Genomic DNA, 25,309 nt, shown 5'->3' with positions numbered 1-25,309 from the left:
TAAATGTGATAAATGATGTAAGGAACTTAACATAGTTTTTAGTTAATAATAATGGTAATAATTGTAAATGATATTAATAAAAAATCCCAGTGTCTGTCATTTTGTCTTGCCTAGGTACTGACAATGCTTAACCGAACTGCAAAGTCTCTTTATCATTTATCTGATTCTGTTGTTGCTTTAAACTGTTTTCCACTTGTTTTTAAGGAACATTTACATCATTTCATTTCATTTCATGGGCCTGTGAGTTGGGTAGAGTATGTCTAATTATGCCCATTTACTTCATAAAAGAACTTGTGTCAACCTAAATTACCTTCATACTCAATTTTTTCAGCAGTTTAAAAAATGTTTTCTTTTGTCATCGACACAATACATAGTTGAAACCACAGCAAGTAGCATTTTATTCTAAGTTGTGATTATTGTGTTGAATCTTAACTAGCGGTAGAGAAACTATTTGGTGGAAGCTGTTGCAGTAGTCTAGGCAAGAGACAGTAGTGGCCCAAACAAGGATAATGCCAGTAGGAGAGAGAAGTGAATGGATTCTAGATATGTTTAGTAGAAAATGTATAGGACTTGATGGATGGTTGGATATGGTTGTCAGAGATAGGAATTTGGGTTTTAGAGAGGGAAGAATCAAGGATAAATCCCAGGATTCTGGCTTAATTATGCAGCTAGGTAAATGGTGGTACTTGTCACTGACCGGAAACAAGAGGAAGGACAGGTTTTGGGGAAGGTAGTGGTTCACTTTTAGGTTTGTTGAATTTCAAGCATCTGAGAGAAATCTGAGAAGGGGGATCTATGAGGCAGTTGGATATGTGGGGCTTAAGCTTAGGAAGGAGATCAGGGCTATAAATACATGTTTGTTAGTCATCAGCATACATGACCAAATTGAAGCCATGGGAGTGAGACAGATCAAGACAGATCAAGGAGAGAATAGATAGAACAGCATGAGAAAAGAGAATCCAGGACAGAAACTTGAGAAACATCATCACTTCCTTGTGGTGGTGGAAGAAGAGAATCCTACAAAGATGAAGAAAGAAATAGAGGAGAAAGAAAAATTAAGTAGGGAGTGAGAAGCCCAGGAGAGTGTAATGTTATGGGAATAGAGGGAAGAGAATATTTTCAAAAGGAGGGGATGTGGTTGGCCATGGCAAATGGCTTTTACTTTCATCAGAATCTTAATTTTTTCCTTTGCATTCTGTGTAATGTTTATTTTAACAAGTGTTGCATTAACATTTATATTTTAAATTGTAACAAGATTATAATCCTGCATAGTGCTTGCACTAAGCTTTCCATGGTAGTTACAACAGTTCTAAATTATATCTAATAAAGGAGATTAATAATGGTAGGTCAGGAGATGAGTAAAATTATGTTACTAACTAACTTGTTTCAAGGAAGAGTGCTCTAATGATCTAGAGCATTCTTATCTAAATATCACCAAGCCTCTACTTTTACAGGTAACTCCTGGTTATAGAAATTAATAAAATTAATTTTAAAAATTGGGTCCATGTTGGTATCAAGAATTTTTTAAGTGGTAAGTACAACAACTTGGACCGCTTTCTTGGAAAACTGCATAGTTAATTGTAAGGGAGCGTGTATAGTTCGAAGAAGTCCTTATCTTCTGTTTTTAGAAGGAATGAATCCTACCATTAGGTCAGCTAACCAAGCAAATCACAGCACTTTTCGTAAAACTGTACAGTATATTTGGTCTGTAAAGTGGTAGTCATTGTGGAGTATATGGGATTTGATGTGATCCATGTTTTGTTTTGTTTTTTTGCGGTACGCGGGCTTCTCACTCTTGTGGTCTCTCAGGCTCTGGACGCGCAGGCTCAGTGGCCATGGCTCACAGGCCCAGCATGTGGGATCTTCCCAGACCGGGGCACCAACCCGTGTCCCCTGCATCGGCAGGCGGACTCTCAACCACTGCGCCACCAGGGAAGCCCCATGATTCAGATTTTTCTTAAGGCAAAAAATAATTTTGTGACCTTTTAATGCCATGCTAGACAAGCTCTGATAAGCCCACTTGTGGGTTATCTCTTTTGAGAAGTATAAGTTCATTTAACTTAATATCCATAATTCAGATTTTATGAGTGCTGAATAACAAAGTTATTATTTAGAATATAGTCAGTAGGTTGCACTATTACTGTTGACATCAGACTATTTGAAACTTATTATATTAGAAAAATTTGCCATTGTTTTATAAATCAGTTTTACAGGACTTCCCTGGTGGTGCAGTGGTTAAGAATCTGCCTGCCAGTGCAGGGGACATGAGTTTGAGCCCTGGTCCGGGAAGATCCCACATGCCACGGAGTAACTAAGCCTGTGTGCCACAACTACTGAGCCTGTGCTCTGCAACAAGAGAAGCCACCGCAATAGAAGCCCACGCAATGCAATGAAGAGTAGCCCCCGCTTGCCGCAACTAGAGAAAGCCCACGTGCAGGAACATAGATCCAGTGCAGCCAAAATAAAAATAAAATAAATAAATTTATTTAAAAATAAATAACTGTTTTACATCAAGAATATGCACTTATGTTTTAGAGATAGTTATTAAGAATTGATTTGAAAATTAATACAGGGCTTAGAATCTCATTAGATTAATTTTAATATTATGGTCAGAAAAGGTGAGAAAAAGAATTTGAAACTGCAAAGTAAAAGATTGATTTCCTTATCGTGTTGACATAATTGTTGACATTCAGAGTATTGTTAGCTGTTATTTTTGTGTATTGGGTTGGCCAAAAAGTGCATTTGGTTTTTAAGTAAAAATAAAAGACATAGTTTTCATTTTTACCAAGAACTTTATTGAACAACATATTCACCCTTTTGTTCCACTACCTTCTGCCATTTTTCAGGCAACTTCGTAATTCTGTCTTCCCAAAACTTTTTATCTTTTTGAGCAAAGAACTGTTCCAGGTGCCTTTTACAGTCTTCCAGGGAATTGAAATTTTGTCCATTAAGAGAATTTTGTAAAGACTGAAATAAACGGAAATCTGAAGGTGCCATGTCTGGTGAATACGGCGGATGAATCAGAACTTCTCAGCCAAGCTGTGACAGTTTTTGCCTGGTCATCAAAGAAACACACAGTCTTGTGTTATCCTGATGGAAGGTTATGCGTTTTCTGTTGACTAATATCAGACGCTTTTTGTCGAGTGCTGCTTTCACTTGGTCTAATTGGGAGCAGTACTTGTTGGAATTAATTGTTTGGTTTTCCAGAAGGAGCTCATATTAGAGGACTCCCTTCCAATCAGACCATATACACAACATCACTTTCTTTGGATGAAGACCGGCCTTTGGTGTGGTTGGTGGTGGTTCATTTCACTTGCCCCACAATCTCTTCTGTTCACATTATTGTACAGTATCCACTTTTCATTGTCTGTCACAATTTGTTTTCAAAACGGAATGTTTTCATTATGTTTCAGTAGAGAATCTCATGTGGAAATACGGTCAGGAAGGTTTTTTTTCACTTAACTTACGTGGAACCCAAACATCAAGACGATTAACATAACCAAGCTGGTGCAAATGTTTTTCAATGCTTAATTTGGATATTTTGAGTATGTTGGCTATTTCCCGCGTGGTATATCGTTGATTGTTCTCAATTAATGTCTCGATTTGATCAACTTCAACTGGTCTACCTGACCGTGGAGCGTCGTCCCGTGAGAAATCTCCAGCATGAAACTTCAGAAAACTGCACAAATCTTTTTTGTGTGTTTCAGTTGCGTTTTTACCTTTCTTGAAATAATAAAACATAATATGCCGAAAATGTTGCTTATTTTCTTCCATCTTCAGTATTAAAATGGTATATGACAGCTGTCACATACAGTCTAACAAAATTGTTTCGAATGAAGTTAAAGACAACTAAGTGCTACTAGAGCCATCTTATGGAAAAAAACCAAACCTTTTGGCCAACCAATCTTTAACTTGGATACTAACTATAATTAACTAATGAAGGACTAATGCTTCTCACATTTTGGACTAGGATCAGGAAAATGTTTCCTTGAACTAGAAACTATTAAGAATAGAGGATATTACTTTTCTACAGAAGTATCCCATTTTAAGATATGGTTTATAAAATGTGGTGCTTAATTATGGGACTAGGGTATTTGTCAAATTAGGGAGATCAAAATATTGTTGAAGATCAATTAATGTGATTAAGGTATCCTTAGGAAGAATGACTAGAGCATAAAATAATATAAAAAGAAAAACCACACAGCCAACTGGTTAGTGTTTAGCATAGTACAGGAGGTGGTAGGAAGTGAGAGATGTTATTTGGCGGTTGCTAGAATGGTGCTTTATTCTGGAGTTGTAGTAATGTAGGCTTCTTTATATTTAAGTTAACTGCATCTTAAACTTTAAAAAATTTCAGTTAAAAAAAGTAGCTTGTAGACACAACAACCAATTTTCAGGGCTGCTGCACACTTAGACTGTGTGCATTATGCAATTCTTTGTAATGCTTTGGTTCCGTCCAGATTTGTTGGGAAGGAAATGCCCTGGAAGGTGGTGTGTGGTTTATTAATCAGTTTGAGGAGGTTGGTTGGTATAGTTCAGTTGAGTCTTACCTGCTTTAGCTTTAGGTTGAATTTTTGGACCTAAAAACCAAGAACCAAATTCCAAATTGGGCCCCCACTCATTAACTCATATTTTCTGTGAGTTCCTTTTTAGGAACCTAATTAATAGTCACTTTGCAACTTTTAGCTTAATACTAATTACTTTGTAATGCTTTCCATATTAGTTACCTGTTGCTTTATAACAAGTTACCACAAAACTCAGTGGCCAAAAACAATCAGCATTTATTATCTTCTCTCCCTCCCTCCCTCTCTCCCTTCCTTCCTTTCTTGCTTCTTTCCTTCCTTGTCAAGAATTCAGAAGCCGGGGCTTCCCTGGTGGCGCAGTGGTTGAGAGCCCGCCTGCCGATGCAGGGGACACAGGTTCGTGCCCCGGTCTGGGAGGATCCCACGTGCCGCAGAGCAGCTGGGCCCATGAGCCATGGCCGCTGAGCCTGCGCGTCCTGAGCCTGTGCTCCTCAACGGGAGAGGCCACAACAGTGAGAGGCCCGTGTACCGCAAAAAAAAAAAAAAAAAAAAAAAATTATGAGCCCACAACAGTGAGAGGCCCGTAAACCAAAAAAAAAAAAAAAAAAAAAAGAATTCAGAAGCCGTTTAGCAGGTGGTTCTGGCTCAGGATCTCTCAGGCTCAACTGAGGGAGGATCCACATCTAAGCTCACTCAGGGTTGTCAGCAGGCCTTAGAATACCTGCTTCCAGCTGTTGGCAGGCCTCAGGACTCTGGTTGTTGGCCAGATACATTAATTTATTGGTCATTTGGGTCTGTCCATGGGGCTGCTCACAACATGGCAGCTTGCTTACCCCAAAGCAAGATATCTGGGTGAAAGTCACCAAAATGGGAGCCACTGTCTTTTTATAACCTAATTTTGGGAGTGACATCCATTACTTCTGCCAAATTCTGTTCCTTAGAAGTGAGTCACTAAATCCAGCCCATACTCAGATGGAGGAGATTATACAGAAGGGCGTGCATATCAGGAGGTGGGATCATTGTGGACCATCTTAAAAGGCTGCTCATCACATGGTCCTTTAAAGTTTGAAACTTTTTGTGGTTGTTGCAGAATTCTTTCCTGAAAGGGAGGCTTATGGAGGAAACCCAAAATATAAAATAGATAAATGGAGAGCTGTTCTGTCCAGAGCAGTGGTTCTAGGGACCTAGAGCTTACCTGCTAGCATCCCTCCACTTCAGTCTGTTCATTTCTGAACAGATTGAATATTAGTATCTTTACTGTCTAATGTCAGTCAAGAACATGAGTATGTACTATTTTTCTCATACTTTTAGAATTTGTCAGCAGTTGCAGTTCTAAAATTCTAGCTTATAAATAAAAATCAGGTATTGGAACATTGAAAATGATTTGTATAAATGTTTCTGGCAACTTTAATGGTCTAAGAAGCTTTCTTTACTAGTAAATCTAATGGAATGACTGATTTTGTAATATTAGCAGATATAATTTATATATTGGTAGGATAATGATAGTGATTTACTTAGTAACTACTGTCTAGAATGTTTCTTAACTATTTCCAAATTATATGTATTTTTGTATAAGTGGTATTTGCACTTTTAATATTCATGTGTTCTTGTATCTCTTTCATGCTGCACATCATGATTCCTAATCAATACCATAAATTACTTATTTTCTTTATCTTGCAATATAAAGAATATAGTCTCAAAATATAGTACAGTCATCCCTTGGAATCTATGGGGGATTGGTTCTGGGACCTCTTGGTTACCAAAATCTGAAGATGCTCAAGTCCCTTACTAAAATGGTGTAGGAGTTAAACATAAACCTGCATACATCCTCCCATATACTTTAAATCATCTCTGGGTTACTTATAATTCCTAATACAATATAAGTGCTATGTAAATAGTTGTTAGCATGTTTTGCTTTTTGGAACTTTGTAGAATTTTTTTTCCGAATATTTTTGATGTATGGTTGGTTGAATCTGGATGCAGAACCCCTGGATAAAGAGAGCCAACTGTACCAAAATTAATACAAACACTAAATCTCTAAACTTAGAATTTTTTAATAGTTCTTTAAAGATATATAAAATCATTTGAAAATAATTCAATTTCTGGGTGGTTATGTTACAATTTGATATATGGTTAGATTCCAGGCATGGTTTTTAAATTCATTACTTATATTTTTATTAACTTAATCCTCACAATTGCTCTGTGAAGTAGGTTCTGCTGTTACCCCTATTTTACAGATAAATACAGTTTTTTCCATCTTGATTTTAGGTTAATTTATGTTAAGAAAATAGTACTCTTTTTGTTTGTTTCTTTATGGGTTCATGTAGAGCTAAGTAGTGGATAAGGCTGAAGGAAAGGAAAATTTAATTAAGAAACGGATTATCTGATGAGCTGTTTAAGGAGCAAAAAAGGATGACAGTTTCTGTAAATAACATTATTTAGTAAGTAAGTGTATAATTCACTTTTGACCTTATTTTGGTTAACTGAGGTACACACATCCCCCCATATTTATGAACCATCAATAATGTCACTGAAATATGTGTGAATATATGTATAATGTTGAATTTTATTACACTGCTAAAGGATTTCAAGTCCAGGATTTACCACGAACAACTTTCCACAGCTATAATACCTTACATTAGAATTTTAAATCTTAATTGAAAGTTAGAAAATAATGGACTTGGAATCACAAAACCAGTTGTAATTGAAGTTGCTTCTGGCCAAAATACAATGTCTAAACTAATGGGTAGTAGTGGAAGTGAAAGTTAGCTAAATAACTCTTTTTTTTTGAACAGTTCTTTCAAAAGTTGAAATTGATTTTATGCAGTAGATTCTCATTAGTGAAACACTTGATTAGGTTCTTGATTACTAAGGAGTACCTTTTTGTGGATGGGCGTTACAATTATTAGAGCTTACGGAGGATACTTTTGAATAGAGTATCCTAATTTCTGGAATTTCTTTTCTCAGCTGTTTTGATAAAATCCATCTTAGTTGAGCTTATGCTATGATAACAACAACAAACAGCTTTGAATACTGGTCTCTTAAGTGAACCTTTTGGTTACCTTAAAATATTTTCAGTATATTTTGATTCTCAAATTATTTTTTAAAATGCACTTGATTTTATTTTCAGTTCATAAGATCTGAGTCTAAATGGAGACTGCATGTGTTACTATAAATTAAAATTGGAAATTATCATTTAGTTCTTAATGACAACTTTTATACTACCTTATACCATAAGGATAAAATATTTGGATTATTGCTCCTGTATCTGTTGCATCAATCCAAACACGTAGAACCTTCATGCCATGTACTTGCTTACTTTTCAGGGAACAGATGTTAACTAGGAATCTAGTTAACTAGATGGCCCTTTTGGCGTTTATCTCTGTATTACAGTTAGAAATTGAGTTCTGTGTAGTGCCCCTGTTTGCCTGAGTGGGTCATTTGAAAGCTAATGCATTAAGCAGCTCGTGCAGCTCAATGTCAAAAGAACAAACAACCCAATCCAGAAATGGGAAGAAGACCTAAATAGACATTTCTCCAAAGAAGATATACAGATTGCCAACAAACACCTAAAAGGATGCTCAACATCACTAATCATTAGAGAAATGCAAATCAAAACTACAATGAGGTATCACCTCACACCGGTCAGAATGGCTACCATCAAAAAATCTACAAACAATAAATGCTGGAGAGTGTGTGGAGAATAGGGAACCCTCTTGCACTGTTGGTGGGAATGTAAACTGATACAGCCATTATGGGGAATGGTATGGAGGTTCCTTAAAAAACTAAAAATAGAACTACCATATGACCCAGCAATCTCACTACTGGGCGTATACCCTGAGAAAACCATAATTCAAAAAGATACATGTACCACAATGTTCATTGCAGCACCATTTACAATAGCCAGGACATGGAAGCAACCTAAGTGTCCATTGACAGATGAATGGATAAAGAAGATGTGGCACATATATACAATGGAATATTACTCAGCCATAAGAAAAACAAAATTGAGTTATTTGTAGTGAGGTGGATGGACCTAGAGTCTGTCATACAGAGTGAAGTAAGTCAGAAAGAAAAAAACAAATACCGTATGCTAACACATATGGAATCTAAAATAAAAAAGGTTCTGAAGAACCTAGGGGCAGGACAGGAACAAAGATGCAGGCATAGAGAATGGACTTGAGGACATGGGGAGGGGGAAGGGTAAGCTGGGATGAAATGAGAGAGTGGCATTGACATATATACACTGCCAAATGTAAAATAGATAGCTAATGGGAAGCAGCCGCATAGCACAGGGAGATCAGCTGGGTGCTTTGTGACCACCTAGAGGGATGGGGTAGGGAGGGTGAGAAGGAGACACAAGAGGGAGGGGATATGTGGATATATGTATATGTATAGCTGATTCACTTTGTTATACAGCAGCAACTAACACAACAATGTAAAGCAATTATACTCCCAGAAAGATGTTAAAAAGAAAAGTGAAAGGAAAAATAAAAGCAAAGGATCCTAATTCATCCAAAAAAGAAAAAAGCTAATGCATTAATTATTGTTATTTTTTAAAACTCAGATTTATATAAAAATGGATATAATTTATCTGAGACAATTTGTATTTTTAAGTGGGAATCTAGGAAAAATCGGTTGACATGGTGCTGTCAGCCTTTACCAAATACAAATACTACCTTATAAGAAGATTGACACTTCAGGTTTTCATTAGAATTACATTTTCAGTTTGTTTTTTGTTGAGTAATGATTTTATACCCAATTTTATCCTGTTTACTCTTAAAACAAAGGAAAAGCTATACATTATCTTTAATTTTTTCCATAGAACGAAGAACCATGAAACCATATGTTTCTTGAAGGTAAGGGATAATTATTAAATAGGAGCATAATGGTAGCAGGGAAGACTATAACTGAAACGTATCTGTATCTTCAGTAAGAGCTAGTGTTTGAAGTCATCACTGCTCTAGCACATTAAAATGAACATGTACCTGATTAATATGTATTGAGTTAAAGGTAAAGGCGGTCTTCATGTGAACCTGAAATAAAGTTCTGTTGAGGAGACTTTCTTCTGTTAGGAATAGTTTTTTGTTTTTCAATGACAGGTCCAATTTAAAAAGTATAAAATGGGGGGTGGGTGGGAAGGGGAAGCTGGGAGGAGGTGAGAGAGTAGCATTGACATATATACATTACCAAATGTAACATAGATAGCTAGTGGGAAGCAGCTGCATAGGCACAGGGAGATCAGCTCGGTGGTTTGTGACCACCTAGAGGGGTGGGATAGGGAGGGTGGGAGGGAGATGCAAGAGGGAGGGGATATGGGGATATATGTATACGTATAAATGATTCACTTTGTTATACAGCAGAAATTAACGCAACATTGTAAAGCAACTATACTCCAGTAAAGATGTAAAAAAAATAAATGAAATAGAAAAAAATTAAGTAAAATAAAATAATCTATTGCTATAAAAATAAAAAATATAACAGTTAATCAAAAATGTTACTGTACTACTTTGTACAATTATTTACATTAAAATCAGCATCATTGTTTATCAGTGGCCTGGCATACCTTTTTTTTTTTTTTTTTTGTGGACATGTGTACGTGGTTGGTTTGTTGTAGGTGACAAATGGTTATTTTAAAGACTTATTGACTGATGAATGGGAATTGCATTGATGCTTTTTATCTGAAGCCTTACAGATTGTTAATCCACTGTGGTGGCCTCTACACCAAAATTCAAGCAATGTTAATGACAATGGCTAGTTAAGAAATGGTAGATTTTGTTCAACTAATTATCCTTTACTAATATTAAAAAATGATGGTGGTGTTTTAGTGAGATAGAATAGTCTGATAGCTGATTTTTTATATATTAAAATATAGCTGTTGTTACAGCTGGAGATTTTAAAATGAAACCATTCAAATCATTTTCTTTTCCTTGTGTTTCTGATAATGCCAGAAGTTTCTGTTGACCTCATAGTTAGCACATTGTTTCTGTATTTACTTTGGTGCATTCATATATAATAATCTGATGAATTTACAACTCTGTCCCCTGTAGTTCTACATGTATTAATAATCTCAAATGAATTTAAATAATTTTCTTATTCTGATAGAGAAGAAAAAGCTGGATCACTTACCAGTAACTGGAGTTCTCCTATTGGGTAATCTCCACAGATCCACATTCTTTGAAGTTATTGTGAATGCCTCGAGGACCAAGGGACCGTTGAAATTTCCAATTTCAGGAAGGTAAGCAAGCACACTGAAGCATGTCTCTAGCATCTCCCAAATCCCCTCCCCCCAACTTTCTTACATATGCGTCTGTACTGCATGCCCCCTCAGTTCCAGTGGATGCCCATCAGGAAGATTCTCATGCTGGACAGAAGGGCAAGAGAGGTGGATCTGTGAGGGAAAAGACCCAATAGGATAACTCAAGTTGCTGGTAAGTAATCTAGTTTTCACAGACTTAAGATTTTTTCCCGACATTTCTTCTCTTCAGGAGTTCATTTAATTACAAAGAGAGGAAGTTGTTTGGGATAGCCTCTTTTTGTAAGTTTGATGTGGATTATAGAACTTACTGTATGGATGATAAATACCTAGTGCTTAACAGGTACATGAATAAATGTGACATTAATTTTAAAGTATACATTTACATAATAGCTGTTTATAAAAAGTATATATTTATTGCCTTTTGATAAGTAGTGCAATAGTTCTAAAGCAGTGTGAGGAAGCTATATGTTGAATTATTTTAATTCCTTTATTTGTGATGTTTGTTTTATTGAAGTAGATACTTGTACTGTAAAATTTCTGCTTATGTCAAATTCGGCCAAATTCTTTTGGCACAGTACTAAACAGCAAGAATAGTTTTACTTCTTACTGACCTAGTTTTCAATGTACCTTTTATTTCATTGAAGGTATATTTGGAAATAATTCAGGGTGTGTTGCAATTATACTTACCACTTCATTGTTCATAATGGATTGGCTTATTGATGTGAAGGGGTGACATAGTTGGTTCACTATGAGCTCTGTGATTCCTCATGTACCAACCCCATTTATTTATGTAAATGTTAGAATTGGACAGAGTTCCTTGCTTCCCATTTCTCTCTCACTCATTCTGCATTGTTACCAGGTTACCATTGTTAAAAGGCCACTTATAGCACATAAAGACCTGTAGTGGTGCCGTGCTCTTGTTGTTTATAAAATTTCATCCATTTGCTGGGTACTTAGGGCCTCCCGTAATCTAATCCCGTCCTATTTATCCAGCCTTAATTTCTTCAATTTGAAACTTTTGTTTTGTTCTTACCAGGATACTTCTCATATTTATGCTTTGGCTTGTGCTTTTCCATTTTCTTGAAATGACCCTCTTTTCATTCTTCTTCTCTATACTTTAAGGTTGAGGTCAGGTCCTACCCCTTACATAAATCCTTTTATGCTGGCATCTCTGTTATTTCTGCTTCTTCAGTGGAAAAATGAGATTGTTATGAGGATTGAATTAACTAATTCTTAGAATGTACTTAGAACAGTGCCTAGTGCCACATAGTAACTTCTCTTATGAGCTATTATTTGATTGTAGTTTGATCTTAAATATTTCTGTGATTGTAGGTATAATTCTTATCTGTATGACACAGTTTAGCTTTAAATATTAGCTTCAGGTTGTATTGATTGTTATTTCTTCTGACATAAAACTCTTAAGCTGACTTGTATGGTCTTTGAGAGCAAGGATAGGATTTTATTGTGTTATCTTACTTCCTAACATTAGTGACTGAGATTAAATCTTGCCCATTGAAAAATTAGTTTTTATGTAGAATCACAAATATACTTGCCAGTTTTTTCATTTATAAAACGGGTTCATTTGGCTAATCAATCCTGTTTGTACTGTGTATTTTTTCTTAAGAACAACAACTTTTTTCCTTCAAAGCTGGTATAGTGAAATTATAATTGTTTAATACACTATAAACTTCCATTGCACATTAGAAAAGAATGTATAGCTTTGAGAGTGTTAATTCGATTGTATTCACTTTAAGACTCTGTGTAGTAGTATACTTGATTTTTGAGGTTGGAATATCTTAGCAGATTATTGCTTGATTTTTTTCAGAAATGCTTGGATTTAAGATACCTGTCTGATGAAGCAGTAAATGAAATCTGATTTCAGGGTCACTGAAGGAAGGAAATGCTTTTTGACGGATTGATTGTCACTTCTAAATAATCACCAGAGAACCACTTCAGGTCTAATTAGACAAGCCAAAATGAAGAACAGTTAGTCAGATGATTTAAGTGTTTGATTTGAATCTGCTGACTCTTCAGTCTCCTGGTGTTCTTAGTGTGATATGGTATGAGAATACCCTTGTTCTGTAGAGATGTGTGCTGAAATATTTAGAAGTGAAATATCATGATGAATTCAGAAGAATAATGTGTGGGTATCTGGATGTGGTGATATGTGTATGTAAAGACAGAGAAAAGGAGAGAGAGAGCAGATCTAGAAAATTTTAACAGTTTAAAATCTAGGTGAAGGGTATGGTGGTATACATTGTACTTTCAACTTTTCTGTGGCTCTGATATTTTTCAAACAAAAGTTGGGTAGAAAGTATTTTATAAAGAACTTTATTGTGCTTCAGTTTCTCTAATTCTAAAATGGCAATAATAGGACTTATTCTTTCCATGCCTTGATGCAGGTAGGCACAGTGGGATAACATTCAGTAGAACAGCATTCAAGAGAGCTCTTAAGAAGTATTTTTTTTTGACATTAAAGAAGAATTTTATAATGGAGAACTTTTCAAAGAACATTTCACCTAAAAGTATATTAGATTAAAGTATATCTATTCCTTTTTTATTATTCAGAGCATATTCCATTATAATTGAATAAGAACAGTCAAGAAAAAAATATATGTAGATATATAAATTAACCAATTGAAATCTTGAAAATGAAAAATATATCTAGTTATAAGAAGTACTATGGGCGACTTCCCTGGTGGTGTAGTGGTTAAGAATCTGCCTGCCAGTGCAGGGCACATGGGTTCGATCCCTAGTCTGGGAAGATCCCACATGCCACAGAGCAACAAAACCTGTGCACTGCAACTACTGAAGCCCACGCGCCTAGAGCCCGTGCTCCACAGCAAGAGAAGCCACCGCAGTGAGAAGCCCGTGCACCACAACTAAGAGTAGTCCACGCTCGCCGCAACGAAAGAAAGCCCACATGCAGCAACAAAGACCCAATGCAGCCAAACATAAATAAATAAAATAAATAAATTTTAAAAAAATCATTGGGCAAAATAGAAGATTAGATGTAGCTAAAGATAGAAGTTGTTAATTTCAAGATAAAACTGGTTAACTCTTCCAGGACTAGAGCACAGGGAGATAAAGAGATGAAAAATAGAAAATAAAAACTAAGACACCTTAGAAATAGATTGAAAAGCTCCAGCGTATCTCTAATTAGAGTTTCAGAAGAGAGAATACAGAGAATGGTAGAGAAGCAATATTGAAGAAAAAATGACTAAGAATTTTGAAGGATTAAAAAAAATAGTGGAAATTATAAAATAATTAGAACTGAATCACAACAAAAGCATTGTATCAGTACTTGAGGGATATAAGAAAAGTGGTGCTTAGGGGTAAACGTATAACCTTAAATGCATGTATTAGGTTGAAAGAAAATAAGTGACCCGGATATACAGCTCAAAAAACTAAAAAAAGTAAAAAGTAAAACCAAAGAAAGAAGGAAAGAGGAAATGAAAATAAAAGTAGAATTTGATGAAATAGAAAGTAATCAACAATAGAAATAGTAGCAATGTTCATTCAAATTGAAGCTGGTTCTTTTCAGTTGATTAAGTTCTGGAAGTACCAAGAAGCAGATGACACAAATAATAAAGTTATAAAATGGGATATAATTACAAATAGTAATTGTTATTTTTAAAACCATAAGAAATCACTATTAATTTATGTGTATATAAATTTTAAAAACCTGGTGAAATGGTCTGTTTTCTAGGGAAAAAATCATTCAAAAATTGTACAAGAAAAAGAAAATCCATAGGAACTAAAAACCACTAAGACATTGAAGCTATAGTAAATTTCCCCAAGAAGTTTTTTTAAATATCAACTTAATTGAGCTGTAGTTCATAAACCATACCACCTATCCATTTAAAATGTACAATTTAATGGTTTTTAATATTTTTACAGAATTGTTCAGTCATTACCACAGTCAATTTTAGAATATTTTCATCACCTCAGAAAGAAACCATGTACATATTAGCAGTCAGTCCCAATTCTCCACATACCCTCAAGCCTTAGACAACCACTAATCTACTCTTTGTTTCTATAGATTTGCCAGTTCTACACATTTCACACAATGGAATCATACAGTTTATGGCCTTTTGTGGTTTACTTCTTTCATTTAGCATAATATTTTTAAGGTCCAGCCATGTTGTAGCATGTATCAATATACTTCATTTCCTTTTTATGGCCAAATAGTATTGCATTGTGTGGATATACCACATCAGTTGATGGATATTTGGATTTTTTTCCTATTTTTTTCCTATTATGAACAGTCCTGGTACCAACATTTGTGTGAAAGATTTTGTGTGAACATGTGTTTTCATTTCTCTTGGGTGTATACCTAGGAAGAGAATTGCTGGGTTATATGGTAACTCTGTTTAACCTTTTGGGGGGCTACCAGACTGTTTTCTAGAGCAGCTGTACCATTTTACTTTCCCACCAGCAATGTATGAAGGTTCTAGTTTTTCTACACCCTCACCAACATTTTCATTATCTCTATTTTTGATTAAAGCCATCCTAAAATTGGTGTGAAGTAGTATCAGAAGGATTAGATTTAATTGTGATTTTGTAATCATAATTTCGCATACACTTTTGGGGAACAGGTAATCCCAATTTTATACAAACTGACCCAGATAATAGAAAAAGAGGGAGAGCTGCCCTGTTGTTTATCAGACAAATTTAGCCTTGAAACCTGAACTGAAAAGAATATGCAAGGGAAAATATATTACATTCAATCTCATTTATGAACAGAGATAAAAATTTTATTATTTTATTTTTTCTTGAAAAATTTTAATTAGGATAAGAATGTGAGGATAGTTCAGTATTTGAAATTATATCAATGTAATTTATATGGTAAGATTTAGGGAAAAATATCTTGAAAGATTTGGTAAAAGTATATGATAAAACTCAGCACTCATTAATGTTTTTTAAAAAGGTAACCCTCAAACCATGAAGAGAAATGAACTTTTTTCTTCCAGTAAAGGCTGTCTTTCAAACAGCAAGTGTCATGCTGAATGGTGAAACCTTAGAAACATTCCCTTTAACGTCAGGAATAAGACAAATATATCTCTACTAATAAGATAAGAAAAAAATAGAAATAAAATACAAAAGGATTGGAAAGGAAGAAAAATGAGATGAACATATCCCTAGAAAAAAATTTTTAAAAAATCAACAGACTATACTAATAAGAGAATTCAGTGTTACTGGATACAAGCTCAACATTCAAATTGACAACCAGTTAGAAAATGAACAATAACTCTTATACAGCAAATTCTGTAAAGTACCCAAGGTTTTATTGAAGGACATAAAAGTAGACATGAATAGAAGGATATACTATAATTATTAGTGGGAAGTATACATATTGCTAAAAAATTAACTTCTCTGTGATTTATATGTAATTTCAAACAAAAATCTCAGTAGGATTTTTTTTTTCTTTTTTGGTGGAAAATGACCTTCATATACAAAAGTAAAGGCACACGAGTAACCAAGACAGCTCTGAAAGAAGGAGAAGAACAAAGAAGAGGGAGTTGCGCTGTTGGATATCTAGACTAATCTTAAAATTATGATATATAGAATAGAATCCTACATAGCATGAAAAAAAATAAACTGCTACACACAACATGAGATGAAACTTCTAGACTAAATGTTGAGCAAAAGAAGTGAGACACAAAAGAGTTCATATTGTATGATTTCATTTCTAGGAAGCTCAGAAACAGAACTAATCTGTGGTGATCGAGATCAGAATAGTGGTTATCTTGGAAGCATGGTACTGACTGAGAAGGGATATGAGGAGCATTCTGGAGCTTGAGAAATGTTAATATCTTGGTCTAAGTTGGATCATACAGGGGTGTACATATTTAAAAATCAAGCTGTACATAGTAGAGTACTTGTATACTTTATATAAATTATACCTCAAAGAAAAGTAAAGCCTTATGGTATTTAAAGTAGTATAGGCTTAATACAGGAAAAGACAGATTAATGTAACAGAATAGAGAGTTCAGAAATGGATCCATATATATTTGAGAAGTTGTTAGGTGCTAGAGATGGCATTTTCTATCAGGGAAAGAAAATGTAGACTGTTGAATTGGTTTTTCTATATGGGGGAAAACTAGATTTCTACTTCAGACCATATGCAGAAATAAATTCCGGTTGAATTGAACACTAAACATGAGAAACTGTTTTTAAAAAAGAGGAAAGTATAGAAGACTATGTATCTTTAGGATATGTAAGGCCTTCTTTAACAAGTCAAGAAAAAAAGAATGAGCCTTCAAGGATAAAAAACCATCAAGGATTTAACTACCTCAAAAAGAAAAACTTAGGTTTAATGTAAGGCATCGTAAACCAAACTAAAACATAATGTCACATCTGGGAGATATGTGTAATGTCTGTAATGTCCAGTGGATTTGTGTCCAGAATACGTAAAGATCAAAAGAGGTACCATAGGTGATACAAATAAAATGAACAATGGATAGTAAGGTAATTCACAGCAGAGGAAACTGGAAATTGGACTGAGAAGATGCTTAGCCTCATTTGTAGGGAAATGTAGTTAAGAGCTTACGAACTATCGATTTTCACTCATTAGATTGCAACGCTCCGGATCAGATAAGTGTTACACAATTTAAAATGTGCATATCTAGTATCCAGCAATTACTATTCAAGGTATTAGTCTAGAGAAACTTGCACATTTGCCCAGGGAGATTTATGCAGGGATATTCATTTGGAAAAATTATCTAAAGGTCTATAATAAGAGGCATGGATAAATAAAATAAGATATAAAAGTTATTTAATGAAGAATTACCTAGATCTATGATTAGGTTATTGTCAGTGATTTTTTTAAATTTAAGAAACAGATTCTACTGTCTATGCCCAGGAATAGTTCTAAGCATTTTATAAACATTAAGTATTTTAGTCCTCATGAGAACTTAGAAATAGGTACTGTCATTATTTCCATTTTATAGATGGGAATACTGAAGCATAGAGGGGTAAATAACCCTACCTACTGTCATAGGTAGTAGATAGCAGAGCTGGGATTCAAAGCTAGGATTGAACCTCAGTGGCCTGGCTCCAGAGTCCACTATGCCATGCTACCTTTTGATGTTTATAAATATGGAGAGACATCATAAATGCAAGGAAAAGGTATTGCAGAATGATGCATACAATATGATCTCATTTACACCAAACTCATGGTAGTTGTTACCTCTGGATGGGGTTGGGAGGTGAGGGAGATCTTAATGATAGTGGTAAAAAGAAACTAGCTTATGGAACTGCATGTTTTTCCTTAATATAAAAGTAATATAAGTAAAGTAATATGTACATTATAGCTTTTAAACATCTGCACTTAATGTATGTATATGCTTATTTTTGTAAAAGGAAACACTGGAAAGATTGACCTTTATTGTTTTAATCTTTATTTATTCTTGGTATTGGTTATATAGAAAAAGAAAAAAGCAGTGGCCCTAGCAAAATGGCTGTAATTTAGTCTAGTTCTGAGATAGTGAGCAGCAGGTAAGTGCCAGACCCTGGGTTAGGTGCTGGGGATAGGGTGCTTTCACCCTCTCTCTTTAAGGAGTTCAGAGTTGAACAGGGAAAGAGATGAGAAAAATACTTTTAATTCAGTATGTTATATCCCTATCTCTTCTTCCCTGTTTCTCCATCCCCACCCTTTCCCCTCCATATACAAATAGAAGGGGGAAATGTCTTGAGTTGGGGCAAGAGAAACGGGCAATGAAATGTTGATGGCAATCCTACTTCTTATTCTTTTACAAAACTATGAGAGAATAAATTCTGTAATGGTCAGAGATTGTAGCTTGTTCACCATTATATCTCCAAAACTTAGTTTAATACCTTGTGCTTAGTAGAACCCTGGATGTTGAAATGAATGCACTTTGACACTTCGCTCTCAAATTAACTAACACCTGATCCCAAAGTTCTCCTCTAGCCGTCTAGGGTGTCTTCCGCTGGTTCCATTTCTTCAACTGATTACCAAAGTCTAAGGCAGTTTGAGAATTATATATGAAGTCTTGAATTGTTTTGTGCCAAAGAATTCTGACTTGAGAAATATTTTAATCTGTAGGAAATATTGGATCTCTAAAATCCAATATAATTTCTTTGTGCTGAGTCCAATACATTTTTTTAAAATTAGTAGTCTTGTAATATTGGGATAGTTAAGTTGTTTTTCTCAGATATTGCATTCTCTGTCTTTGAGTCAGTGCTATCTTGTAAAACTTTTATGTTCTGTATCTTGTTTGTGAAATTCTTAATTTCCTAAAACAACATTCTTTTTAAGTTTCCAGAAGGACCATGGAATGTTTCCAGATGGTATTAGTGTTTATGAGAATTGCACTATCTTTTAAAATCTGTCATGGTATCTCATAAAAAGTGATACAGTTATTTCCTTTCACCCTAATGAGAGAGGTGTGTTTTCCTTTATAGCAAATTGAAATTAGGCGAGCTCTTTCCCCAAAGGGTGAATTTGAATATCTGAAAATTGCTGAGAATGGGTAAGCTTGAATAAATCATAGTGAAAGATATTTATCTTACACTGTAAGTTTAACACTAGGATTGTAATTGAGAAAAATCCTAAAACAAAGTTTATTGTTATCCTGGATGGATTTGACTAAACTATTGGTCAAATCCTGTTCTATGTGTACATAGTGCTTCTTTCTTACTATGTAACCCTTTTGCCAGAGATAACATGAAGAGAGCCTGGCTAACATTGGGTGGAACAATCCTGCTGGCTCAAGCCCCTCCCCAGATATTTGATTCAGTCTATTTTCTGGACAGTCTGGTAAGCTGTCATTGTTCTTCACATTAAAATCATCTTATTCAGGATGTACCCAAGAGGAATTTAGTACTAAAGGAACAAACTATTAAATTCAATGAAAATGTTAAAAATAGTCATATTAACTTAAGGCTTCACATTAAACATGACTAATTTATAACAGCACTGTCCAGTAGAAATATAATGCAAGCCACAAAAGGGAGTTATATATATAATTTTAAAATTTCTTGTGGCCAAATTAAAATGTAACTCAATTTATCTAAAATATTACCCTTTCAGTTTTTAGCAGGATATTTCACAATCTTTTTCATAGTAAGTCTTAAAAATCTGGGGTGTATTTTATACTTAGAGCACATCTCAATTCAGATTAGCACATTTCAAGTGCTCAGGACCCACATATGGCTTCTGTATTATACAGTGCAGATTTGGAGCATCTGAAACACATGTGGTTTTATATAGTTCTCCATCTGTTACTTCTCATTAAAGATGCTTTGAGTATTTTTTTTTCTTTTATTGCTTCACCTGTTCATTGGTGCTTAGCTTTACTATTGATTATTGGTAACCTGAGACCCTCCTATGCATTCCTAAATTTGACAGACCATTTAGGTCTTTCTGTAATGTTTTCTCATATCCAGGCCTACTTAATTTCTTTAGATAAATTGTAAAGTTTCCTTCCTATAAGCTTTTAATCAGAGTATCAGTTCCTCCTTTCATCAGAACATCAGACTCAGATCTTCTACATGGGCTATAGTGGGTAGCATTATACAGTTGACCTTTGAACTGCATGGGTCTGCTTATATGTGGATTTTTTTCAATAGTAAATAATGCAGTACTACAGTCTGCCACTGATTGAATCCATGGATGTGCAGAAGCCCTGGATACAAAGGGCCAACTATAAGTTATATTCAGATTTTTGACTGCATGGAGGTGGTCACCCCTAAGCCCTCTGTTGTTCAAGCGTTGACTGCACATTATTGTCATTGTTATTTCCCTCATCCCAGCAGGGTAACAAACCTCTCCTTTCTTGGTTCAAAGTCACTGCTCTGAAGCAGAAGGTTTCCTTACATGCAGACTTCTTTTTTATGAGGTGAGATCTAACATCTTACTTTACGGGAATTGAGTATCCATTCTCTAAGATACTAAGGGCTTGGAGATTTTCAAATCAACCCATTTTTTTCCCCTAGTTGACACTGTTTGAGAATGAACATACTGCAAAATAAAGCCATAATTAGGGTACAAGACATGTGACTTGACATTTTAATAGCTTTTTGGTTTCATCTTTCCTAGATGAGGGACATTTAAGAAGATTATTCTCAGTAAATGAATCTGTAACCTCTGATGGTTATCCGTGTGTCCCAGTACCAGCAGAACAATCTTCTGTAAATTATTTCAAAGAGTGCCAAACCTTATTCTTCTAACATGAGATTACTTGGGCTCTGAATATATAAATGCTCAGATTCTGGGGTTTTCTGGGCTGTTTTCTTGTCTTAATTTCTGTTTAACTTTCGTACCTGTTAGGAGTTTCCAGTCTTTCTTAACCTACCTCTTTGTTACTCCATCTCCCTTCTAGTAGAATCTCAATCCCATTCTATCTTCTTCCTAACCCTACTATGTTCATAATACCCATTATGGTCAGTGCACGTCACCCAGCATAGTGAGTGCAGCATTTGAGTGTTATTTATAGGTGATGTTAAGGTAGTTTTTAGCTCTGCCTAAATTTCTTCCTCCATTTTGGACTTCTCCCGTAGTGCATATATTTTAATTACTTGTGTATTTTTCTGTTTCTCACACTAAACTGTAAACTAAGGGTTAAAACCATGTCTGTCTTGTTTTAATCACCTGTTGGTATAATAGTTTAACTGATATTGGCATTTGGAAGGTCTTGCTATTTACCATATGCATGTTTAAGATGTGGCTGTAAAACAGTGAGTGTTTTCAATAAGTTAGATGTAAACATCTCCCACTTTTTTGAGTGTGAAACATTAGACAGTTATTTAGGCAACTCCACTTCATGTCTTCTAGGTATCTCAATCTTTTTTTTTATTTCTTTTTGGCTGCATTGGGTCTTCATTGCTGCATGCAGACTTTCTCTCGTTAGGGTGAGCGGAGTCTACTCTTCGTTGCAGTGCATGGGCTTCTCATTGCGGTGGCTTCTCTTGTTGCAGAGCACGGGCTCTAGGTGCGCGGGCTTCAGTAGTTGTGGCACGCTGGCTCAGTAGTTGTGGTTCACGAGCTCTAGAGTGCAGGCTCAGTAGTTGTGGCACGTGGCCTTAGTTGCTGTACGGTATGTAGGATCTTCCCGGACAAGGGCGCGATGTCTTGTCTCCTGCATTGGCAGGCGGATTCTTAACCACTGTGCCACCAGGGAAGTCCTAGGTGTCTCAATCTTAATGTGCAAAATTGAACTTAGATTTCTCTCCCCAAATTCCTTCTTTCTGATGACACATTCTCTCTCCCCTCACTCTCTCTCTTATCCTTTACTTCCTATTCATCTACAAATCCTGTCTCCTGTATCTCCAAAATATATTTGGAATTCTGCCACTTCTTCCACGCTCTGTTGTTGCCTTCCTAATATAGGCCACCATCATCTCCTGCCTGCCTATTGTAGTAAGTTCCTAACTGGTTTCTGTGATTACTCTCTGCTCCCCTACCATCTGGTCTCTAAATAGCAGCCAGGTAATTTTTTTTTTAAGTTTCTAGTGCTCATTTTAATTTGATCCTCACAAACCCCTTTGCAGAATGACTATTATTATTGTAATTATATTCTCAAGAAAGCAGTGTCCAGAAAGGTTAAGTGACTTACATAAGAACAGAAGTCATTCAGTAGCAGAGCCAGAATTTAATTATAGATCTTCATGTCTCAGAGCTTTGCCTTGTGGACCACAAACTCTAAATGTGATTGACTTGGGAAACTATAAGAAGGACATTACCTTAAAATCTCCCCCAGACTGTTTTGCAAGGGGATATGTCATTCATACCGTTTATATTCACTCTTTTAAAGCAATCAGTTTTTGTTTCTTAAATAGACTATTCTTTAGAGCTGTTTTAGGTTCAGAGCAGAACTGAGTGGAAGGTACAGAGATTTCCCATATATCCCCTGCCTCCACACTTGCATAGCTTCCCCCATTATCAACATCCCCACCAGAGTGGTACATTTGTTATAATTGATGAACCTGTATTGAAACATAATTATCCCCCAAAGTTCATTGTTTACATTAGGATTCACTCTTGGTGTTACACATTCTATGGGTTTGGACAAATATATTATGGCATGTATTTACTATTATAACGTCATGCAGAATAGCTTCACTGCCCTAAAAGTCTTCGGTTCTCTGCCTATTCCATCCTTCCCTCCTCCAACCCCTGGCAACCACTGATCTTTTTATTGTCTCTATACTTTCACCTTTTCCAGAAGGTCATATAGTTGGAATCATACAGTATTTGCCTTTTCAGATTGGCTTCTTTCACTTAGTAATATGCATTTAAGATTCCTCCATGTGTTTTGGTGGCTTGACAACTCATTTCTTTTTAGCACTGAATAATATTCCATTGTCTGCATGTACCACAGTTTATTTATCCATTCACCTATTGAAGGACATTTTGGTTTCTTCCAAGTTTTGGTAATTATGAATAAAGCTGCTGTAAACATCCATATGTTGTTTTTTGTGTGGACATAAGTTTTCAACTCCTTTGGGTAAATACTAAAGAGCACGCTTGCTAGATTGTATGGTAAGAGTATATTTAGTTTTATAAAATGCTACCAAACGGTCTTCTTAAGTGACTGTACCTGAGAGTTCCTTTTGCTTCACATCCTCTCCAGCATTTGGTGTTGTCAGTGTTCTAGATTTTGACCATTCTAAGTAGGGCAGCCAAGTAGTTTTGGTTTTAACTTTAGTCAGATCATGTTATTCTCCTATTCAGAACCTTCACATCCTACTTCCTTTCCCATCCTACTTAGAATAAAATTCCAAGTTATCTCCATTGTAGAAAAGGAGGGCTTTGCATGGTCTGGTCCTTGGCCACCTCTTCAGACTGATTTTACCATTTTCTCTCTCACTCATTGCAGTTCAGACATTTTGGTCACCTTAGTGTTCTTTGAACATACCAGCCTTCTGCCTCAGGGCCTTTACAGTCGGTTTTGCCTTTCCTGGAATGTTTCACATCTAGATACCTGCATGGCTTCCTCCTGCGCTTCACTGAGGACTCTGCTTAAGAGTAACCTCATGAGAGGTGCTTACCTGATTTCCCTGCAGAAAAATAGCACTTCTGTGCTTCTTCCCATACCCTGCTTTATTTTTATTCTACTCCTACCTTCTACTCATACACACATATAATAATATATATGTGTATGCTTATTTATAATAATACAGATAAATTATATATATATATATTTGTGTGTGTGTGTGTGTGTGTGTGTGTGTGTGTCTGTGTGTGTGCCTATCTCTAGCAATTAATATGTGTGCTCATGAGGGGATATTTCTGTATACCTGTAGAGTAGGACCTGGTACATAGATGGTGTTTAGTAAATGTCTGTTGAGTGAATGAATGACTATACTACATCAAAAAATGCTTTAATGTTACCCGATTTAGAATATTATGGTAGGACATAATGAGATACATAAAGAAGACTTAGTTTTATTTTATTTCACAACATGTAAACTCTGCAAGTCTAGGGATTTTTTTTCTTTCTTGCTATATTCCCATGCCTAGAATGTTTCCTGGCAGTAATAAACATTTGATAAATATTTACTGAATGAATGAGTTTATGTAGCATGTCTTTTTAATAAACAACCAAATTATACTATATGTAAAAGTAATCTTGAATAGGTCTAAAAGTAGACCACATAACTCCAGAACTGGGAGAAGGGTAAGAGGAAGAGTGATAGTACTACCTTGATTAAAATCTTTGGATCCATCTTCACCATTTGCCAACTACTCCAAGTCACCACCGTCTCCTGTCAGGGCTACTCTAATACTGTACTACTTGGTCTCTTCAGTTCCATACGTGTCACGCTTCATTCTCTACGTTTAAAATTTAAAAGTATTTCAGGATACCTATTGTACCTAAAATAAAGCCAAGATTCTTTCTTTAACTTGGCCCATTTGAAGACCTGATATGGTGTTTCTACCTCTTAATCTCATGTAGTTCTTCCCCCTTGCTCAATATCCTTCAGCCTTCCCTTCAGTTTCTATAGCCCACCGAGTTCTTTGCCACCTTTGTATACTCATTGCTTACTTTCTGCCCAATATAATCTTTCTCCCACTATTTCATTGGAGCACCTCCTTTTCATTATTTAAGTCTGAGCATGTCAGATCATGTGAGCAATCTTCCTTGGAAGCCTTATCTACGCCAACTCCTGTTAGAATTGCTAATGGTGTTTGAGTGGGGGTGGGGAAGAACAAAACCAGTTTGTAATTGTATGTATGTAGCTAACTTTTTTGTTTATCATTGTGTTCTTAACACTAAGTATGGTACTTGGCACATAGTAGGTGCTCAGTAAACATTTGTTTAATATGTGAATAACTGTGTAGCAAAAGATGGAAGATAAAAAGAATGAGCATGAAAGGAAAAACAGACCCAGAAAACATAGAAGCAAGATCATATGTGCTTATTAAAACAATAGAAGCCCATGACATAAGCTTAGCTATTCAGCAAGACTCAGATTAGATAAAACACAAAACCCAGCTACACACTTGATGTTAGAGATATCTAGACCAAAATTACTAGGGGGGTTGGAGGTAAATGGATAG

General features: G+C 35.5%; 1 protein-coding gene across 2 annotated transcripts in view; it reads left to right on the top strand.

Annotated features, from left to right (window-relative positions):
• YAF2 (YY1 associated factor 2) overlaps positions 1 to 25,309 on the top strand; it is a 65,049-nt gene that overhangs the window by 12,549 nt on the left and 27,191 nt on the right. The window contains exon 2 of one of the 2 annotated variants that reach the window (XM_024740448.1): positions 10,629 to 10,761. The exons of the other annotated variant lie outside the window; for it this stretch is intronic. Coding sequence (XP_024596216.1) covers positions 10,629 to 10,761 — 133 coding nt within the window. The remainder of the gene's footprint in view (positions 1 to 10,628; positions 10,762 to 25,309) is intronic. 2 annotated transcript variants of the gene reach the window in all.

This window comes from Neophocaena asiaeorientalis, unplaced genomic scaffold (genome assembly GCF_003031525.2).
Source record: "Neophocaena asiaeorientalis asiaeorientalis breed wild unplaced genomic scaffold, Neophocaena_asiaeorientalis_V1.1 scaffold340, whole genome shotgun sequence".
Taxonomy (NCBI): domain Eukaryota; kingdom Metazoa; phylum Chordata; class Mammalia; order Artiodactyla; family Phocoenidae; genus Neophocaena; species Neophocaena asiaeorientalis.
This window is presented reverse-complemented; position numbering and strand designations above follow the sequence as displayed.